This window comes from Sturnira hondurensis, unplaced genomic scaffold (genome assembly GCF_014824575.4).
Source record: "Sturnira hondurensis isolate 20B ecotype Veracruz unplaced genomic scaffold, ASM1482457v3 Scaffold0001911, whole genome shotgun sequence".
NCBI lineage: Eukaryota > Metazoa > Chordata > Mammalia > Chiroptera > Phyllostomidae > Sturnira > Sturnira hondurensis.
In genome coordinates, this window is record NW_028074542.1 from 391,504 (window position 1) to 407,402 (window position 15,899).

At 52.0% G+C, this 15,899-nt stretch overlaps 1 protein-coding gene across 6 annotated transcripts in view; it reads left to right on the plus strand.

Annotated features, from left to right (window-relative positions):
- The window catches only part of MSI2 (musashi RNA binding protein 2), a 371,758-nt gene that overhangs the window by 123,093 nt on the left and 232,766 nt on the right, over nucleotides 1-15,899 (plus strand). For all 6 annotated transcript variants that reach the window (XM_037037490.1, XM_037037486.1, XM_037037482.1 and 3 more), the window contains exon 6: nucleotides 5,707-5,799. In XM_037037490.1, the coding sequence (XP_036893385.1) occupies nucleotides 5,707-5,799 (93 nt within the window). The remainder of the gene's footprint in view (nucleotides 1-5,706; nucleotides 5,800-15,899) is intronic.

The window sequence follows — 15,899 nt, forward strand, 5'->3', positions numbered from 1 at the left end:
CCTGTGGGCTCTTAGTCCACTGTCACCAAGAAAAGGTGGGACCGAGGCCATGGTGACCTGGGGTGTCCCCCTAGCAGGGCTCTGAAGTTTAGGACTGCTGTGACTTCCATCAGTCCCGATAGAGCCGCTTTGCCACGCAAAGCTTGGGCTCAATTCTCAGATGCAGGGTGACACAGGACAACCAAGTGCGTACGAGGTTCAGGACCTGGGATGACATTGTGTGGTGTCCTCCACTTTGTTCTCCCCGGCACTCACCTCGGCTTTGGCTATCAGGCGTGTTGGCCCGCTGGACCTGATTTCCAGTCTGTGTCGGGGGCGGTGGGGGTGGGGGGGCCAGCCAGGTTTACAGGAGCCTGCCCTGCGCCAGGATTCTGACACCCTTTCTGGGTCCTCTCACCGCAGGGTTCCCACAGAGGNGACCGAGGCCATGGTGACCTGGGGTGTCCCCCTAGCAGGGCTCTGAAGTTTAGGACTGCTGTGACTTCCATCAGTCCCGATAGAGCTGCTTTGCCACACGAAGCTTGGGCTCAATTCTCAGATGCAGGGTGACACGGGACAACCAAGTACGTATGAGGTTCAGGACCTGGGATGACATTGTGTGGTGTCCCCCACTTTGTTCTCCCCGGCACTCACCTCGGCTTTGGCTATCAGGCGTGTTGGCCCGCTGGACCTGATTTCCAGTCTGTGTCGGGGGTGGTGGGGGTGGGGGGGACAGCCAGGTTTGCAGGAGCCTGCCCCGCGCCAGGATTCTGACACCCTTTCTGGGTCCTCTCACCTCAGGGTTCCCACAGAGGCAAGAGCACCTGTCTGTGAGCCTGTGTTCCTGGGCAGGGAACATGGCTCGTTTTTCACCAGGGGAATTCGAGCTCTTTTCGGGAAGGTGGTGATGGCAGGAATTCACTTAATTTCTCCAGACCTGCCCCATACCCACTGAGGGCTCCTCAGAGCCACATTCTGCCTTCTTGGGCGTTTGTCAGGATTGGGAAATACTCGCTGTTGTTTGCTTGTGTGGCAACTAATATTTGGGGGCCGGTGCTGCGGTCTCATTCTTGAGCGTAGTTTTTCTCTTCACTGCACCCCCACCCCACTCTCTGAGTGGGACGCACACACACAACCTGCTTTATCCTATTTTATAAAAATGCAACCAGTGGCCCCAGTCTGAGTGGCCATTTGAGTTGGTGACATATTTTTTAAAGGGGAATTTATGAAACAAACCAAAAAAAAAAACCTGCCTGTCGTCTGGTTGGAGGCAGGAAGGCGGAGCATTCTTGAGAGCCCCAGTTAGCAGCTGGCTTTGGCCAGTTTTTACCCGTAAACAGCAATTTTCCGAACTGGAATGGTGCTAGGCTTTTCTCTATGGAGCCAAGGGGTTTGTGGAGAGCAGTGATGTTTAGTTAAATTACAGGTCTGGATGCAAGACTCTGCAGCATTGAGCTGCGAGAGTCTGAACACTCCCCTGTGTGTGACACACGCGAGTGCGCACACACACGCACCACTTCCCACAGTGCTGCGCTACATCATAAAAGGAGGGCATCTGCTGAGGGGGGGGGTGGCCCCCCAAATGGTGCGGGGCTCCTGGTGGGTACCTAGTGTCTCTAAGAGTGGAAAGCACTCATGTGCCAAAATGTCTTCTGCAGCCCCTGCACCAAAAACTTGTAGTCAAGGAAATTTAAGATCAGTTTCCTGATGGACTTTGGGCTGAGCTCTGTCTGGCCCTCGTCATCCAGGTGTACCTCGAGGGCCGGTGTGCAGCGGCTGGCTTCCCCCATAGCCCGTGTGGTTAAGTGCTACAGGGGTATGAACGCTGTGGGTTAGGAAACAGTTACCCGGTGGGCCCAACACAGGAAGAAGACACAGGTGTCTGTCTGCCTGTGGGCGGGGAGGACTTTTTATCATGCCAAGACTGTAGAGCCAGGGGCCAGTGGGCAGCTTGCTCGCTGTGTTCAAGATCAGAAGACAGTTCAAGTTCTGGGGGAGCCAAGTGGCTCCCGGGGCGAATGCAAGCTACATTCAAGCACTGGGAACAGGGAGTTGCCGCCACACACGCATATGGAGTCACGTGCATGCGCATGCACAGAAACTTGGATAATATTGATGAGAACTTGAGGACCTCCATGCAGTCCCCCTGAGAGCCTGACAAACACTCCAGCCCTGTCCCCTTCCTCCCCTGCCCTCCTCAGAAGCCAGGGAGATGCAAGGGGAGAATGTGTGGTTCTGGGATCCTCTGCCTGCTTCCTGAGTCCCTCTCCAGAATGCAGATCCTCAGGCAGGCCACAGCCCATTTAGCAGTGATGCAAGCATCAGGGCTCCCAAAGGAAATCACTCCCTTTTCCCCTAGCACGCCCGAGGCAGGAGAGGTCCCCGACCTGAGCACCATCACCCCCTAGCCGGGCTCCCCTCTCCTGCAGCCCAGCCATTGGCGAGCAGCTAACCAAGTGTTGCGCATCTTCCCGAGGGCCTCTTCACGTCTGGAAGGCTTTGATGAAACCAGTTTCCTTCAGCGTCTGCTGAAGAGTGGGACGCATCACTGTATCTGAGCTGGTTCCTGGCGGGGATGTGTCAGTAACTTGGACACTTCAGCTCGTTATCCGGGGCTTGGGATTTCTCATCCTCTTGCTGCTTTTATTTATTTTTTAAAAAGTGTTTTCCATGCCTTTTTAGGACAGTGTATTTACAGCTGGGTGTCCACCCAGTGTTTAGGGCTCTGTCTTGGCAAGTTTATGGCGATTAGGCAACAGCGGAGGGTGTAAGGGGACCCTTGCATTTACCCAGTCACTGGGGAATGAACATCCCGTTATTTGGAATGAAGACACATTGGCCGTTGAATTTCTGAGTCCACGTGAACATTTGGAATATCAGTAAGGCCTGCTCTGTACCCACCTGGCTCCGTCCAACCAGCACGTAAGTTAGACCGTGGGGTTTGTTTTCTAGAATGCTTCTCCTGAGTTGAAGTCGAAAACTCCACTTGTGCGTGTTTGTGGATCATATTAGGGTTTCCTGTGCAGATCTTTGGTTACTTGGCTGGGGCAAAAAACGAGGAATGAAAAATGTGAAATGAAACCATTGGGGGTCTCTGCCCGTCTGAAGTCGCGTGGAATGCAGGGGCGTGTTTCTGAAACGATAGAGCAGGGGGACAGGGCAGTGAGTGGAGGGGGTCCGAGTTCCCGGCACCAGGTGTCTTTCTGCTGAGCATTTACCCTGAACTTGAAGGATACATTTAGCAACAGAATTAGGATTCAGGTACAGTGGCCATTTATTTAGCATCTACCTGGTGTCCCGCTAGGCGCTTTGGCATTGGTTATTTAATTTATTTTTCATGGCAACCTTGTGTGGTCGGCTAATTATTGTATCTCCGTTTTGTAGTGGATTAAATTCCGTATTACACTGGGAGGTGAGGTCCCGCACCTAGAGCCCTTAATATGTCTGTTGAATGAACGCATGAGGAAAGGTAGGTTAGTAAAACCTGGCGATTAGTGAGTGTGGGGAGAGATTTATGTCCACAGAGGGCCTGCTGGCGTTTCACTGCGAGGTGACCTCGTCCACCAGGGAGGCTTACACAATGGATAAGAACTGAGGTGCACGGTAAGGAGCAGAGTAAGATGCTACCCCCTTAACGAGTGGTTCTTGGAGCCTGGTGGTGTGGGCACGGGTGGGGTCGTCACAGAATATCCTCACGTGCATGATCTCATCTAACCTCCTGCTCATCTGAAAGAGACGAAACCCAGTAAATCACAGCCTTAAACGCGAGTACAAACCAGTGCACGGCTCTCCAAGCTGACAGGAAGTTGCCAGGGCAGTGTCCTCTTAAAATAGTGCAGGAAGTCCATTATTTCCCAAGGATATTCCAGTTTGGGCTCCGTCAGCAGGCTGCATTGGCACATGTCCCCTCTGGGAGCCACTAAGCTACAGCGTGAGCTCTCAAAGCCTGGGAACCACCTACACAGGCTTGTAGGTTGGTGAGCCTTCAGGGGTAGGTGGGACCTGGAGCTCCGGGGTGGGGTTCCACTGTGCAGAGGGCAGAACCCAGAGCTCAGGGTGGGCCCTGTCCTGGGTCCCACCCAGACCGAGACCCAGAGGCAGGTTTCCAGTGCCTTTTGCCCTCCACAGCGCGGCCTCCCAGTGACCACCGTGCCCCGGTGCCCCTCAGCTGAGGCCATCCTGTTGGAGGTGGGTGGGTTGGTTTTTCCTCTCAGCAAAGTGGTTCGGAGCCTTAGCCATAACAGTAGTCCGGGCGCCCACGGCCCCTGTACTTGGGTTTCTTGTATTGAATCATATAATAGACATAGGTGACATTGTGGGTTTTTAAAAATGTATTCCAAGATTTGTCTCATTCTCTTATTTTTGGGTTTCAATCATGCTTTTCTTTGTGTGTATGTTCTCATCGAACATTTCTCTCCAGCTTGACGGAGGTGTAACTGACAAATAAAAGCATAAGGTATTCACAGCACATAACATTAGGACTCGGCATCTGTATACATTGTGACTAGATTCCTCTCGCATTAAGACACGTGCTTTTTTATTACATGCAACCAAACTGGTAAGACCCTGCACCCACTGAGTTTCTAACTTTTTTGTTTGACTTTAAAAAGAACCCACATAGCCTAAAGGTCTTCAGAATAAAATTTATTTTCTTTTTTCTCCTCGGCTCCTACATGTTAAGATAGTTGGTCTCTGCTGCCCTGAAAGTTTAGGCACTGAGCTCCCTTCTCCCTTCACTTTGGAAGGGGTGGAATTCAGAAACAGGGCCACACACCTTTGTTTCTGCACCTGCCACACAGTCCTGGTCTCCATGTGCCTGGCTGGCATTGTGGGGGGTGCCAAGAGGACTCAGGAGCCTGTCCTCTGGGGGAGGAGGTACGGAAGACAGGATTCTTGGGGATTTCAGCACTAGGCAGAAAGTAGTGCAGTCTGCGCTATGAGAGGCTGATGGGCACAGTGTTGGCGGATTCAGAAGAGGGGAGAACAGCTTCTGGATGGGGCGGCACGGAGATATTCTGGATTCCAGAGAAGGTTGTTGGATCGTGGTGGGTGGTCACAGTTCTCCATGGGAGACTTAGGCATGGAGAAGCATTCCAAGGAGAGGGACCTATGTGGACAGAGGTGTGGAGACTGGCTGGGCTCAACTGAGTGTAGGGAGAAGCAAGGTAAATGGTGAGAGATCGAGAGGAAGGAGGACCAGGGGCTGGGCCTGGCAGGTGGTTTTTGTGTGTGTGTGTTATTGGCAGACATACCCCACCACGCAGAACTGCTCAGTGTAGACAGTCCACACGCATGTTTGAGTTACACACGATTTTCTTTATTACGTGGGCAAATTTCATGGGTGCTTTCTGGGCAGTACATTTTTCTGCGTGCCTCTCTGTTTTGTTCATGTCTCTTAGGTTTAAATGGTGTTGACCCTCGACTTTTCTCTCTGGGCTGGTATGTCAGAAGGAGGCTGTGCATTATGGCTACAGAGGTCCTGGAGTCCACTCTGGGTCTGTGTGAGCCTCGAGCCTTCAGGTTGTGGCCCACAGGCCTCCGATACCCAGAGCGACTCCCTGGCACCCTGCAACATCTGCAGGGCCCCCTCCGTGCAGCCTGCACCTGTCCACAACTGGCTTCCTAAAGAAAGGCTGAGAGTGGCTTCTTCCGGCATCTTGGCATCTCGGCAGGCGTCGCTTGAGATAACCTGGTTAACCTGTGTCCTCCCCTTGTCATTTCTTGCAGATGGTCACAAGAACAAAGAAGATATTTGTAGGCGGATTATCTGCGAACACGGTGGTGGAAGACGTGAAGCAGTATTTCGAGCAGTTTGGCAAGGTAAGCGGTGCGTGAGGGTGGCGAGTGCGTGCTTGATCAGTCCTGAGGAGGGCCTGCCGTGGCCCCTGCCTTGGCCACAGCTGTGTCTTCAAGAACCATGTCTTTGAACCTGGCTGTCAAGAGTTCAGTGAAATTCGGCAGGAGCTGAGATGGAAGAGCCTGCCTTGTTGGCAGGGCGCCCCACGTGCCTGCGGGAGCAGACAGGGTGGCCTTTGAGCATGGTGGTCCTGCATTGGCTGGCCACCTGGGGCCTGGTCTGGGAGCTGGCAGTGGTAGCGGCTGGGGAGGGACGTGGGACTGAGTCACAGGGCGGGAGCTCCCACAGAAGCTGCTAGAGGCCTGTGAGTCGGCGCTGGGCTTCATTCTGTGCCTCTGGGTAATGCGTGGGGAGAGGAGCCGCCTGGGGCTTTTTGCAGTAAACTCTCCCTCGTCAAATGCCCAGGGAACTCAGGGAGGACGCGGGGCCTGTACCTGTCAGAACGTCTGTGAGACAGCAGTGAAATTATCCCCTGGGCTCTGCCTCTGGGACAGGCTGCAAGCAACGTTGGACGCCCCAAATCAGTCAGGGAACGGGGCTCGAGAGTGTGTGTGTGCGTCAGACAGACAGACGGAATACATAACCATAGGGCTGTGTTTGGTGCAGCCTCCTTCCAGTCTGTGGGGGAGCCAGTGCTTTGGAGAGTGGCATCTTCTGGGGATGACACATTCCTTAGATGCCAGTTGCCCCCAAGGCCCCCCACAGGGCAGCTCACGGGGAGCTGACCCTTGTTGGCTCCCGTGTTCGAGAAGGCTGGCAGGGGAGAGCCTGCGATTTCTGTTTCCTGTATCTTTGAGTAGCTTTCCACGTTGTCTTGGGAGCCAGGTGTGAGATGGTTCCTTGCGCACAGGTCTGTGCCACCCCGTCCCCCAGCCCCTGCTGAAGGGCTGACGTGGCAGAGGACCGCATCCTGCGAGAGGACCCTGCACCCATGTCCCCCAGCCCCCCCACCGACCAGTCATGCTTGTCTTGGTGGCACAAAGGCACTGTACCTACTGGCCAGTCTGAAGGTTCTGTGCTTTAGTCATTTGCCCAAGGCGATGGCAGCTGTGACCCTGTTCCCAGGTATGTCCAGTTGTGAGCTACTGTCTGGGAAGACTGCCCTGACCTCTCTTTAGCCTCAAAATGGAGGGGTTTTTTTTTTTGGTCTCTGGTATTAGTCAATTTCTGCATGGATGGGAGAACAAGCAACAAAGAGAAACCAGCCCCCTCCAGCCCAGCCTTGCATTCAGAAGGGCACTTCACTGCCCTTCCAGGCCAGTCATGAAAAGCCACCTTCCCGGGGGCCCTGTCTGCACTGCCAGTGGGGGCCGATGCGTCCTGGCCGGTTCTGAAAAACAGCTGAGCGCGTTGGTGACCCTGCCTGTATGTTATCCTCCTTCTCTCAGAGACGGGTTGAAAGCACTGAGGGGGTTTGTTCACCGCCCAGCCCCACCCCGCCTGGGGAGAGAGATTGGAAATAATTAAAAGGGACAAGTCCGGCTCGCGTAATGGAAGGCTCTGGAGTGCGAGCTGCCTTGTTGCCGTTCCACCTTGAAAACAGGCCCGGGGTAGTGTTTGCAAACTTGAGGTGGGATTTCTTTTTCGAGCCATAACCTGCCTGGGAATCTCATGGGCCTGTTTGTGGGTGTCAGGGAAGTGCATGCTGCCCAGATGGGCTGTTAGCCTGCTCCGAACAGGCTTGTACTCGCCACATCTCCCCATTTCCAACTCTCAGTTTCTTTCTCTCTCCCCTTCTTCCTTTCTCTCCTTCTGTCGTTTTTCATTAGCACGCACAGTTGTGACCCGAGTGCCAGCAGTGGGAGGCTCTGCGAGCCCTGGCCAGGCCCACGGCGGCGGCGCTCACTGCTGCACTGAGAACACTCGCCCCCTTGTCTGGGAGGCAGTCACAGACTGTCTTCCTGGCGTGGCCTTGGCCTGGTCTGAAGCCACTCAGTCGATGTTGCAGTAACATTTGTGAGTTCCAGCAGGATGGCTAAACAGCTCAAGTGTTTCATTAAAGGACCAGGGAGGCATTTGGATGTATCAAAAACGGAACGCTCTCTGGCCATGTTGTAGGGGGGCTTGTTTCACATACACGCTCTGTGTATTATACCTGGGTCTGTCTTTAGAATAGCTTAGGCCTGCTTTGGCTGATGGCTAGTGTTGTATTAGTGTCCTCTTGGGCAAGGCCCATCTCCTCTCGGGATTCTGGTATAACTCTGTGGAATCCAGAATGATCGAAGGAGGGAGACTCTGCTCTGGGCCTTGCTGGCAGAGAGCAAATCCAGCAGCCTCGAAAGGAGGTAACGAATTGAGAAACTGACTCTACCCTTCGGTAGTTTATATTCCGGAAGACGGAACCAGGCCACACACACGCGCGCACACACACTTGCATGAAGTATCTCACACGTGCCTGGCTTTGTAAAGGTGTCCGGAGCCCTTTTCAATCGGTTTACTGCAAATTTGTTAAGTGAGGTGTAACATTACTACTTAGGGCGTACGAAGGGTTGGGTAAGGCACTGGCTTACATCACGTCATTCTGTCCTTCTCTGGGAGGCTGGTGGGGGTACTGCCCATTTTGTAGGTTGTTAAGTCTTTAACTCAAGGTCACAGCCCCGGTGAAAGATGGAGGATGCAGAGAGGGGTGCAGACTCCCCCTCTAGGTTTGTCTCATAATAGGACCTGAACTCTGGGTGCCATATTCCAACTGCTGATGGCACCACAGGAGGGACTAGGGAGGGCAGGATGCAAAAGGAAAGGAAAGACCGTGCCCCTCCGTGTGCCCCAGACAGTCTGCAAACATGCGTGTGCATCGCCCCGCTCCATCTGCAGGGTGGAGTTCGGGATTGCCGGCCCGTTCGATGGCGGTGGGCAGTAAGGCTCAGGGAGGTGAAGTCTCAGCTAAGGTCACCCAGGTAAGGCAGGACAACGGCCCGAGTTCACACCCTACTTCCTCTTCCTCTGAGTCTAGAACTTTCCATCTGTCTGCAGTCTCCATTCAGGGTTTGCTACCCGCTTTTTAGGTTTCCCTTGCTGTCATGCCTCTCTCCTTCCCTTCTTCTCAGCTTGCTCGAGGCGGCAGCTGCTCCCACTGTTTATTTCAGGTGGCAGTCAAGATGGGTGAGCCTGCCATCATGGGGCTGAGCTCAGGGCGTTGAAGTCTGTCATTACTGGGAGCGGAGCGGGTGCGGCACGATACACCGGGAGCTTTAAATAACTCAAATTGGAGGCTTGGGAACCTTTTTGTGCTTTTCTCCAACTTTTCTCCCAGAGGGTTTACCCCCCGCCCCCCACCCCCTGTTAGGGATGTCAAGACTTGTTTGTATTCAAGATGAAGTCACACAGTGTGGCCCTTGGAAGGACTCGGCTAACTGGGATGGCCAGCCCCAGATGCTCCAGTGTCATCCTCAGACAGAGGGAGGCAGATGTCATTCCAAGCCCTTGAGATGGGTCCGACTCCACTGTGCTACCTCATGAGCCATTCTTTCCTGACCTCCGGTTTTCATCAGAGGGAAGGGATTGGAAGACTTGTAAAGGTCAGGCAGTGAACGTTTTTGGCTCTGTAGAGCGTAGTCTCTATCATAACTCGTTACTTCTGCTGTTGAGAAGCAGCCATAGCAAACAGTTGGGTGTGACTGTGTTTCAATAAAACTTTATTTACAAATACGGGTGGTGGGCCACATTTGGCTGGTGGGCCACAGCTTCCCAGCCCCTTGACTAGAGTATTCCTAAGATTGCTTTCAAACATGAAAATTCAATAATTTAGAAAGTGGTTTAAATACACATGCATATTTGGACAGATAGATGTCTAAGTTATCTGTAGACTGTAACCCAAACAAGGTATTGTCAGTAGTAATAAGCATTATATAATATGCAAAAACAGTCATAACTGCAGTGGAGTTAATTTCTGGCCGTAAGATGCAGGGACAGTGAATCCTCTATTTGGAAAAAGCTGCTGTTTGTAAACTAGAATCTTCATCCTATGAGTAAGATCCAGCGAAACTGCAGAGTACTTCCCGCTCCCAATTACATGCATTAGATCTAAATTGATGAAGACTCAGAATTTGTGAAATTCAGCTTGTACTAGGAAGATTCCTTGAGTTGATATTTCTGAATTAGAGGGATCTGTGCTTTGTGCTAAGCTTTTTAATGCATTACAAAAAACTGATTCTCAAGGCTGCGAGGCAAGATAGGTAGAACATCTGCCCTGTGGGTGACAACACGAATGTTGAGAAAGGTCGATAAATTGTCCAAGTTCACACGGCCCAGGCTGGGTGGAGCGCCGACGTCACTCATGTTTGCGCCATGTTGCCCTCACTTCTTTGTGCTGTTGGCCGGACTGCACTTCCCACTTTCCCACCAGCAGCCCCCGCACACCCAGGGAGCAGGCTTTGTTCATTCGTCACGACTATCGATACATAGTAACGTGTTTTACTGCCTCAGGTTTCCTAGTGGACATTATCTGTGCTCTTGACTTCATACATGCAGGAATGATGTGTATAGCCCATTCCAAAAAATGGCACATGAACGATGCTCTAGGCGTGCACACACAGACCCTGGCAACGCCTGGACCTCTGCTCCACGCTTCTTCCCACATCCCGTCCTGAGCAGCCCGGCTCAGTAATTAAAAAGCGCCGGATCAAAGACAGTCCATGTGCACGGGTTTCCTCCTCCTCCCCCGTAGGTTCCTCCTTCAAGTGCCGGTTTCTTAAATTCTCACTTATAGGATTTTGGAGATCAAACAGAAGCCTTCACACGTGATGAATTCTCGGCTTCACCCGGATGGGCAGCCCCGTACCTTTCGGCTGCTCACCTCCAGGTTAGGGCCTCCCGGTGCCGTGCTCGCCAGGCAGTTCTCACTTTATGTAACTCCTGTGAAAGCGGAGCAGCCCGCATCTGGAGGCTTCCAATTATACTTCCCAAGCTGAACTGTGTAATTAGTTTGGAAGACTTACGCTTAGTCATTGGTTTATCCTAATCGGCTTTGGCTTTCCCCACCAACAAAGTGAGCTTATTTTGCTAAGCTGAAACGACTCTGCACCCTTTGTTCCAGCCTTTTATTGTCTCATTCCTTTCATTCTGTTTTACTGCCAAAGTTCTGTTTCATTAGGCCTACAAGTCATTTCCAATTCAGTGGGCTGCTACAATCCGGCCTTTATCACTCGGCTGCCCTGGTTCCCATGTCCCTTCTGGGCCAGTGCCCGAATTTGTGGTTGGACGGGAGGGCTTTAACCCCTTCCTGGGCCAGCCCCTCCTTGCGGTGGATGGGAAAATAAGGCCTTGAAGGAAATGGTTTAGAAAGTTGCGGCTCTTTAGGTCTCATCAAAGGGGAGCCTGGTGGAAACAAGGTGAGAGGGGGCCTTGGAGCTTTTCCATTGGATTGAGGTTGTGCGTGGGCCTAGAAAAGTTAACTTGAGCTACGGAGAATAGTGCGTGAAAGCTTTCTGGAAGAGAAAAGTCAAAAACCAGAATGAGTTGGCTTTTCAGTGTGATGAGATCTTATTTATCCCACATGTGCAGGGGACTGTCATCGGAGGCAGCGTTTGCCACCTGTTACCTGTCATGCTCGGCTCCAGGTTCTTGCGCAGGCACAGCGGCGGCGTCTGCGGCCGCCACTCAGATCCTCCTTTTGATGCCGTACGTGTGAGGGGAGCAAGATGTAGAATAAAAACATTAGGAAGCCTTTGAAACTCAGAAGGCTGGAGATTGGTGAGAAAATAAATAAGCGAGTTCCCATCTTCCTGTGATCCTGAGGTGGAACTCGATTGCTTCCGAACGTGTTTTGTAGAGAAACATTGCTCCGCGCTGCGTGGTTCCCTCGGGTCGGGCCTGGGAAGCAAAAGTCCTGCCTGTCCTTCGTGGGCATCAAAGCTCCCACGGAGCGTTTGTCCTCTGAAGCGGTTTGTACAGGTGGCCTGACTGAGAGGTGGCTGGAGCCTGAGCCTTGCCTGTTATCTGCTTGTCCTCGCCCCCAAGGGCCCTGGTGTTCTTCAGACCTTGAATTATGCCTGGAGAGTGGACCAGGAAGGACCTTTGCCTCTCCCCTTCCGGGCTGGCCAGGCTGAAGGCTACTTTTGTGTTTAAATTTTCTTCCTGTAATAGCCCAGAACAAGGCCAACACTGTCCTCATGTTTTATTAATTCTCGGTCTGGTTTGTGTCAGTCTCTGCCTTCGGAAGTGTGTCATACGGGGGAGGGGACTTTGCTTGCCCTCTGACCCCTGGCAGAGCTGCTGAGTGCAAAACTTCTCAGTTAGCCAATGGGAGGGGCCTGCCTCATCTGCCCGTCTCGGCCATCTGGGCCAGGTGGCAGCCAGCCCGTAGGCAGTTCCCCACGAGTAACCTGATCCCCCGGCTTTGCAGGTAGACCTTCCTGCCAAACAACTTTGTGTTTTCCTGGTGAACTTCTTCCTCCACAGACTGACCTCTGCTGCGGAGGGAGGGGAGTTAGAAATAGATTGAGCACCCCAGCCTCACTTCTCTGGAATCACCCCCACCCTCCCGCCTCTCTTTTTATTCTTGCCATAAAAAGGAGCTCCTGAAATAGATTAGTGGGCTTCTAGGAAAACTTCCCATTTCCCCTTTAGTGTATAAAATATAGCCAGCTGTCGTTAAGCAAATGCATTGGACATTATTATTGCTCTGTTAACCATGTTTAAAACAAAATACAAGTAGAAAAATAGAATGCCTTCCAGGGAGCAAGCTGGGAAAACTTTGAGATTATGTGAATGACAGGCCACAGTCGTATTCCTAGGAGGTAGAAGAGCGAGGCCCCCCCTTCCTCTGGCTTTGCTGCTGAACTGTGTTTCCCAGTGTGGTGTGTGGTGTGTGGTGTGGCTTTATTTCATTTTTCTAGGAGGCCCTAGAGGGGAGGCCAGAGCCCCCGGGCAGGAAGCAGTTAAGGAGCCTGGGAGGGGGAGAGAAGAGGGGCTGCGAAGCGATTGCTCGCTAGCACCAGCTCACCTTCCCAGAGCCCTCCTGGCAGCCTCTGAGGACGTCACTTACAATGGAGTTGTTTGCATGAGAAAGAAAGCCTTTCTTCCCTGGATGTACTTCAGTGGGAACTGAAAGTGTCTGAGAAATCACGGTTCGAGCTTGTGCCAGTGGGTGCAAGGAGGGGTTCTTGGGGAAGAGAAAGCGCAGTTCATTTAGACTTGGCACAGGACTCGAATTCCATTGTTTGGTGGAGTGAACATTGACATGGAGATTCCTGCCCGGCCCCTCACCCCTTCAATAGGACGCCCCATTACATGGGTCGCGTATGCTTTCCTTTTTCCTTTTTTCTTCTTCTCCTCCCCCCACCCCGCTTTGTCCTCGGAGAATTAGTCTCTCTGCAGAATGGCCGGATTTGTCAAGTTACCACCCCCTAAATTTTTACAGCTCTGTAGATTCAGACTGGGTATTTGTGAATTAGCTAAAAGTGGGCTGCCAACCGGCCCTTTATTTACACTGACGCCATGAGAGGGAGAGCCCCAGAAAGATGTTAATATGCAGGAGGAGGCAGAAGGGTTGAGTTTCTGACTGGTGCTAACCTCCCCACTGCCTTTAAAACCAATCACGAGGCACACGGCTGATATTTAATAGCTTTTAGCTGATTATTTTTCTTCTCCTCCTCTTTCTTTTCTCTCCAAGTTGACCTGGGTGTACTTGAGCGGAAATGAAGTCATCCAAATGCTGAATTAGAATAATCACAGGCCTCCGAGAATGAAATGGAAGCAGAGATTAAATGGTGCGGGGGGGGGGGGGGGAAGCTGGCATTAATAAGCACCAGAAAAACTTTGCATAAAATAAATAGGAAATTTGATAGATTGAATTTGTGTGTCCATTTTCCTTCACTCTGTTTTGTCTTCCGAGCGTCGAGGTCCTGGCAGAGTGGGATTCGATTTGCGTCAGGCCCACATACCTTCCGCAGCCTGGGTGATGGTCCTTTCTTTCTTGTGGGGCATTTGTGTGACAGGGATGTTTCCAGGATGGGAGAATCTGGGTGGAGGGACTGTTACTGTGAAAGGTTGATTATTACTTGTTGCAAGTGCTGAGGAAGGTGGGGGGAGGCATACCGAGGGCGACACAGCGGGGGGTGGGGTGGGGGGTGGGGGTGGGACACGAGTACAGGTTCCTAACTGCAGAGGGCAAAGCTGGGCGGGGGTGGGGAAAAAGGTTGGGGCACCAACTGTTCTGATTTCCTTAGGGCTAAGGGGTCTCCACGCACTTGGACTTGCAAACTACCCTAAAGAAACAGGAGGTGGGGGACATCAAGACACTTAATCCCTAAAGCAGGCAAAACCTCCGGGCAGATTTAAATCTCCCTTCCTCTGTGTTCTAGAACACTCCCGCTTCATACTGTTTATACAGTCTGTCTTCCTGACTGAACTCGGCCGCTGGGGGCAGGAGGCAGCGCAGAACCTGCCCCTGCACAGGGCAGTGAGTGTTAACACAGCCAGCGGCCCAAGGAAGGCAAGACAGACAGACAAACAGACCTGCCGTCCTCATCACTGATTTGGAGTGTGGGGACCACTTTGAGCTCCTGCTTGGGGCTTACTTCTGTGTCTCTTGAAAAATAAAAACATCTGCCCCAGGTAGCAAAAAGTGAGCTTCTTGCAGGCAAAGGGCAAAATAAGGATTTAATTAGATTAAAAACCCAGCAGACTGGTTTGTTTACAGGAAATCGTTTTTAGGTGGTCTGTCGCAGAAGATGTAATTTGTGGAATTGGATTAGTTGTAAATTAGAGTTTTTTGGTTGTTGAGGTCGCTCACGGGCTATTATAATTGGTGGCAGAGGTAAATATTTTCCGACTTGCTTATTGTTTGAGGAGTGTTGGTGTTTAGAGGAGGAAAAAAACAAGGTACTTTTCACTGAAACGGAAATGAGAGTGTGGAATGACGATCAAAGGCAGCCGGCCCCATCGGAGTCCCAGCTTTCCCGGGGATTGGCAGAGGGCTGGCTGGGCAAGACCTGGGGAGGTAAGTGCTGGAGTTTTCCAGGGAGCTTGCGGTTCTCTGATGTGGGAAAAAACATTTCTGCTTTTTATCTTCAAAAAAGTCCGCCCCATTTCCTTTATTGATAGGTGTGTGTTGTAGTGGCCAAAAGAAGGATTTGTTGACGTCACAGCTCTGCCTTCCAACTCAGTCGATATCTGTGTTCCCATTCAGAGATTCCTGTTTGCCCAGAAGACCGTTCCTGGGTCTTTTTGTTTGGTGATGGTGGGAGGATTGTCCCCCTCTTCCAGGTAGGGAAGGGAGGCTGGGAGAACAGAAAAGACTGGCTGGCCTGCAGGCGGCAGTCTGGCAGTGCCAGGTGTGGGTCCTGACCCCCTGGTGAGAAGTCCCCGTTTGTTGCTGCAGCAGAGCTGCTGGGGTGGGCCCCCTCCCTGCCGTGACCAGCAGTGACATGTAGCGCCGCAGGGTTGGTGTGGCGCATTTGCCAGGAAACTGGGACTTTGTGATTGTTTAAAACTTATTATATTAGAACAAATATTATGGCACAAAATACAAAATTTGTGCGATTGTTTAGAAAAACCGTGAGGCCTGGCGACATTTCAGAATAGCTGTCGTCCGCGTTGGCCCCTGTCTCCCATCATTCTGGGCTGTCCTGTGATTTATCAAACATTAGGAGTTCTGAGGAGAAATGGTGAGAGTCACTACTGTTTAGTGTAGGGGCTGGTGTTTGTTTTTTTTAAGATTTTATTTATTTATCTTTAGAGGGGAAGGGAAGGAGCAAGGGAGAGAGATATCAATATATGGTTGCCTCTTGTGCGTCCTCTGCTGGGAGCTGGCCTGCAACCCAGGTAATGTGCCCTGACTGGGAATCAAACCGCAGTTGTTTGGTTCTCAGGCCTGTGCTCAATCCACTGAGCTACACCAGCCAGGGCTGGTGTGCATTTTTGCAGAGGGCCAGACAATAACTGTTTTCAGTTTTTGTGGCCGGGGCGGGGGATCTCTCACACTGTTCAGCTCTGCCCTTCTAACAGGACAGCAGCCACAGAGAGTGTGACAGTGAAATGTTGGGGATGTGTTCCAACACCACTTTATTCACAAAATCAGAAAGCTGCTAGACTGGCCCCCGGCCATTGTTTGCTGCCCCCC